At 43.1% G+C, this 6,182-nt stretch overlaps 1 protein-coding gene across 1 annotated transcript in view; it reads right to left on the minus strand.

Annotated features, from left to right (window-relative positions):
• The window catches only part of BBS9 (Bardet-Biedl syndrome 9), a 45,169-nt gene extending 39,628 nt beyond the window's left edge, over window positions 1-5,541 (minus strand). The window contains exon 1 of the mRNA XM_084586999.1: window positions 5,430-5,541. Coding sequence (XP_084443125.1) covers window positions 5,430-5,541 — 112 coding nt within the window. The remainder of the gene's footprint in view (window positions 1-5,429) is intronic.
• Between the last annotated feature and the right edge of the window lie 641 nt (window positions 5,542-6,182).

Below are 6,182 nucleotides of genomic sequence, written 5' to 3' on the forward strand. Positions count from 1 at the left end.
GATCCCACATCCGTGGGTAAATCCGTTGACCACCCTAACCATTGGGCCACCGCGTAGAGGCCACCGCAATGCGTGTTTCGCTTGCAGGCATAAAGAATGAGCGATTAGAGCTAGAGACTGCGTCTGCTCTCAAGGAAGAGAATTCGAGACAGCAAAGGAGAATTTTTGTCGGCATAAATATAGTAGATCCCGTCCGCTCCAACAGTCTGGATAAAGTTAATTACGGCGCCTTTTGAGATTGCGTAATTTTCATGGCGGATGTAAGGAAAAAGAACACATCTTACAGTCGCCAACAGTTGGCCCCCTCGGACTAAGTGCGCGGTGAAAGACAAAACATTGTCTTTCAACAAGAACTTGCCACTGGCTGTGGCCTGTATACAAGACATTACAATGCTTAAGGTGTCGCGTTTTGCTCAGAACAACGACTTTAATACTACGTGTATAATACTGGTGAAAGCAGGACTTGAGCAAAGTCGAGGTATGAAATGTCTGGGTGGGCAAATAGTACCTTTTCGAAACCAAATCGAATACGAATAGTTCGTAGCTTTGCGACCGAATCGAACATTAACATGATTAGCCGCAACTTGCGCGAATATCAATCCAAAACAGACAAGCACTAGCAACGCAGCAATGACTGATGCAATTAATGCTGCAGCTGTCGAAACGCAATGCTTATCACCACTAGGGAGCAAGATGCACTGCTGAATAGCGCAAAGGAGACGCGAAGACAGACAGGAACAATAAGTGTAAGTGCTAACTCGCCACTAAGCATTATTGCGGAAAAACACGCAATTTATACAGAAACGCACATGCAAATGAAAACAGAAGGACGCGGTAAAAGATACGTCGCAAGCATCACGTGTCACTCATCGCATGAGAAAAATTAATGCACCAATTGCCGGTAAGAGCGTAAGGCGGAGGCCAAAAATCCCGTTCACAATCTACCATCACGACGGAGGGCTGGCTGGCACACGGATTCTGACAATTCGTTATGTGATAAGCCTCCACGGTTTCTCGGACAAGCTGTCTGACGAGTCTGAACCTAGGAAGACATAAAGATACTGCTGAAGTGGAGCGGTTCGGTGGAGGGGAAGCCACATACCGCCATCTTGTGGCGGGCAAAAAAAAATGCCGGCCGCCGCACGCTAGAAAACCGCACGTCGTCTCGCGCTCAGTACCGTGATTTTTTTCCATTGCAAAACGACGTCTTTGAAAACTCGAGCGCTTTCAAACGCTGATGCAACTATGTTTGTTGCATCAACGGTGAGTATGAGAGAGCTGTTGCATCAAAGGTGAGTACGAGAGAGCTGCTCTTGGAAGTTGGCGTGGTGTCCGTTTTGAGCGATAGCTTATACAGTTCGGTCATCGGCGTATTATTATTATTATTATTATTATTATTATTATCATTATTATTATTATTATTATTATTATTATTATTATTATTATTATTATTATTATTATTATTATTATTATTATTATTATTAGTAGTAGTAGTAGTAGTAGTAGTAGTAGTAGTAGTAGTAGTAGTAGTAGTAGTAGTAGTAGTAGTAGTAGTAGTAGTAGTAGTAGTAGTAGTAGTAGTAGTAGTAGTAGTAGTAGTAGCAGTAGTAGGGGTGTTAGTAGTAGTAGTAGTCGGCACCGCATGGCGGAAATAATCGGGGGCTGCGGAAAACATCTTATCATGGTAATTTGTGGTTCTAGAGATTGATGATTGATAAGTGAAGTGATAGGCGATGAAGAGGAAATGAAATCACTGCTTTAACTGATTATTTGATGAAATAAAGAAATGAAAAATGAAAACAACACTAGCAAACAGGGAGTTCAGAGGTGTCAAAATGCTCAGAATGAAAAGGCAATGCTTGATGATGATAACTAAGAAAATTTAGAGTGCGTAATTGATCAATTATAATTGAAATATTTAAAAAAATGAAAAATTGGGTGAAGTGTGTCAGTATGCTATAAGAGCGAAAAGCCTATGCTTGACAATGCTCATTAAAAACTTTTGCAGTGTGTAACTGCATGATCAAGTATTTAGGGAAAATGACTGAAAAAAAGAATAAAAATTGGAGAAAGAGCTGATTATTTAAAAAAAACAGTAAAATGACAAGCTAGCGCACGCAAGTACATCAAAACATGAATGGTGAAAAAGACCATAATCAAACGCACCATTTTCGCCCAAAAGCTTCAAACAAATGTTAAAAATTAGGAGTACACTTACACTTTGCCGTTAAGAATATGACGCGCGTTTCACGCACACGGACGATGGTTTTCACTTTTGCAATTTTGCAAGTTCTTGCTTTTTATTTATAATGTTTTTCAAAATATTTTCTGCTCTGAGTTTTAGTATCAGCAAACACTGCATTTCTATTCTAAGCAGTTCGACACCTTTGAACCCCTTCGTAATGTTTTTCATATTATAAATTATTTCAATTAATTAACCGGGCAATTACACTATTATTTTTTATTATTTAGCATCAAGTAATGGTTTTTCATTCCGAGCGATTTGACACCATTGAAACCACCTTTTCCTATTTTTATTTTACTCAATTAAATAACTCATCAATTACATACTCTAATTTTTTAATTGACATCATCAAGCATTGGTTTTTCATTCTGAGCATTTTTGACATCTAGTCACGAAAGCAATATGTATGAGCGTCATGAACGCGGTCACACCAATGCACAGCGTCACGGCGCTGCATCTAAAGTCCGCTGCACCCTTCTTCCTGTGCTGTCTGGTCGCGGCAGCATGTGCTATGAGCAGTCGAAGAGGGCCCTGCTTTTGAAACAGTCGTTGAATAAAACTACGGTGTGCCTTATCTTCCTACAATCGCAACAACAACAACTCCAAGTTCGTGCCAATGATGTGCAACTTTATTCGTTCAACGAATCGATACAAGGATGTGTTCGATTCAGTATTCAACTGTTCGAATATTTGCACACCGCTACTGAAATGAACTCTCTTGCTATATTTAAGTAGAATGGAACAAAGCATTTTCTTAAATTTCAAAAATTTAAAAATTTTGCAACAAAAAGTTTTAAAGGCAACAAATACTGTGAAAGTCGATGCGGTAAATGCATTAATTGTTCTTCATAAAATCATCTTAAAAGCCCCGCAGTTGAACCAAGGACACACTTTCGCTGAATTCACACAGCTTTAAAATCACTGAGTACACTGTATACTCAGTTATGCTTGTGCCAGTAAACAAATCAAACATTTGCGTCTTTTGAGCCATTAGTGGATAAAAGAAACGGAAGAGGCGACGCGCTTTTTTGCTTCTCCCAATATCACAATCGTAGTAAGGTCGACTTCCTAGCAAGCTGTCTCGTAGTGCAGGGAAGCTAGCAGTTACGAAGCCTAAGAATCCTCGTGCGGAATAACAGTGGAGAGTTAAGCGTTAAGCCCTCAACTGCGTTTCGTCTATTAGTCTTACTTTTAGAGCGTAGCACTTCTAGCCGCAATCACGCATTTCGCCGATGTCTGTCAGAAGTCACTCACGCCCTCTCTCTCTATGCGTGAAATTGAAGCGGAGAAAGAGAAGGTGGCGACGAAGTCAAGGGCGCGCGAGCGGCACGCGACTGCTCAGTCCGGAATCACACGCGCTTGTAGACACTGCCCGGTGACGGCCGCGGCGTTCGCAACTACGATACGCCACCTCACTTTCACTGGGTGCATCTGCAGCCATTCAACCTTCTCCTTATCTAAAATGCGTGAAGCGCGCGTAAAATCGTAAATTATAAATTGGTTTTACAGGAAAGGAAAGGCGCAATATCTATCACACTTTCCGTGGACACATTAACCGCGCTGTAAGGGAATAAGGGAAGGATGGAAGAGAGTGAAAGCGAGGAGAGAGAAAAAGGCGCCGTAGTGGAGGGCCACATAGTAATTTGGACCACCTGGAGATCTTTAACGTGCACTTACATCGCACAGCACACGGATGCCTCTCCATCTCGTCTCCATCGAAATGCAATCTCAGTACCGTAGCAGTCTGGGCGTGTTGGTTTTACAATTTACAATTTTAGATTCGCACTCTTACTTTTTTCCTTCCCTTAAGGCGCAGTTCAGGTGTCCATGGAGAAATGTGACGGATATTGCTATTTTCCTTTCCTATACACCTATTTACAATTTACAATTTTACGCTCGCTTCACGTGTTTTAGCTACGGAGGAGGCGGAGCTGCCACAGATGCACCCAGTGAGAGAGCGGGGTCTTGTCATATTTGTGGCCACTGCTGTACAGATCACAAAACTGTTCGTTCATCTGCACTGAAACGTAAAAAAAATAAAAATAATATACAGAGAGTGGAATCATATGCATGAGAACGTTTTATATCCAAGCAAACCTAAGCATAACAAATTGTAACATGAATAGAAAACTATAGAAGGGGTAAGCAGCGCTGCGCACCCGCTTCGCATTTGATTAACTACGCAAATCAGCTGTAATTTTTTATTACTTTTCACACATACAAAAGCATTATGCTCTTCTTCGAGTAACCACATTCTGGAAGAAACATTATATTGCTCGAGCGCCGACATCCTTAAATAATAGAACTATGATGCTACTCTAGTATCGCTGGTCCCTCACTGTGTTCGATAGGCTGCGGGGCACGCAGTACCGCAGAGGTCATGCCGAAACTGCGTGACGCCGGGCTCGTATTCAGGTTGGTTGGTTTGTGGGGTTTAACGTCCCAAATCGACTCAGGCTATGAGAGACGCCGTAGTGGAAGACTCCGGAAATTTCGACCACCTGGGGTTCTTTAACGTGCACTGACATCGCACAGCACACGGGCGCCTTGCTTTTCGCCTCCATTGAAAAGCGGCCGCCGGGGCCGGGATTCGATCCCGCGCCCTTGGGCGCAGTAGTCGAGCGCCGTAACCACTGCGCCATCCCGGCGGCGAGCTCGTGTTCAGTAACCGAAGGTAGAAGTTGGGGATAATGGCATTATATCTTCTGCGACACTCCAAAATAAAATGCGACTTGAAACACGAGATACAGGTGTCAAGCCCACTTCGCTTCGCGCGCTAATTGTGTGTACAGGCTACGCTCTCAGATTTGCTTAATTTGTAAATCCACTCGACACATCCATGGAATCAAAGAAAATACTTTTGGTTGCTAATTTCTAAGAAAATTGCCCATTGAAGAAGCAACTCAGAACTCACTCATGGCACTCTTAGTACATCACAGATAACCTGAAACCTTTTCTTGCAATGCAGCAGTATAAATATTTGCGAACTTATACTTTTTTTTGTTTACGTTAGCTCTGTTATACGAGTCTCAAAGTACTTATATTTACCGAAATCGATCTGCTTACATGGATGTCAGTGTCTGAAAAAGCTTAAGCCTTGCCTAGGTTCTGGCATCAAAAGTACCAGAACCTAGGTAAACTGGGACTGGGGCAGCGCGTTCCAGTTCTCTGTACCACCACTAACCTGATTTCGATGGGTCATTGGTGGCGTTGCCAATGCACAGGCAGGTAGCGTCAAATGTCTCTTCAGTCCCACAGGTCGCAGTCCACCAGTCACGCGCTTTAAACAGTGACATCTGAAGGTTCACTAAAACCTGGAAGTGAAATAAGCGATTCACGCCAGGCAAATAACCAGCTAGTATCTGCATTTGCGTGGCATCATCCAGCTTCTCATTGTTCAGAGCTGTTACGATTCAATGGAAAACCCAAGAGCCGTTGATTTGTTTTCTTTGGCATTCGTGAGTGGCGAGTCCATTAACAAAGAAAAATTTGTTTTATATTAGTGAAAGGCCATCTTTGTGAATTCTCCGTACTGCTAGCGGAACGTGAATCCGGTCATCAGGGCCCAGACAGTGCGGTTTAGAGCCAAACTGCTCGCTGGTTCCGCTTATCGCACCGGGATCAAAATCCTGACGAAAGTTTTCCGTTTTCAATAGCAAGAGCAAAACTTCGCACACATCAGCGGCTACGTGTAGGAACTAACCTCTCATTTATAGAAGCACTGAATCGAGTCATGTCAGCTTAAGCTCCGATATACATGAACAAATAATCATCTCCGAACGTTTGTGCAAAATGAGGCTACCAACAGACGCACGGCATACCTGAAAAACACGGGCGCATGTCGTTTTGCCGGTCGCCTAGGCAACGCGCCAACCTACGGTTCCAGGTGGCGCCACTGAGCGACCGGGCCTCCTCTCTTTCGCATGGACGGACTGGA

This window comes from Amblyomma maculatum, chromosome 1, assembly GCF_055883805.1.
Source record: "Amblyomma maculatum isolate TAMU_Amacu chromosome 1, ASM5588380v1, whole genome shotgun sequence".
In the NCBI taxonomy this organism is placed as follows: domain Eukaryota; kingdom Metazoa; phylum Arthropoda; class Arachnida; order Ixodida; family Ixodidae; genus Amblyomma; species Amblyomma maculatum.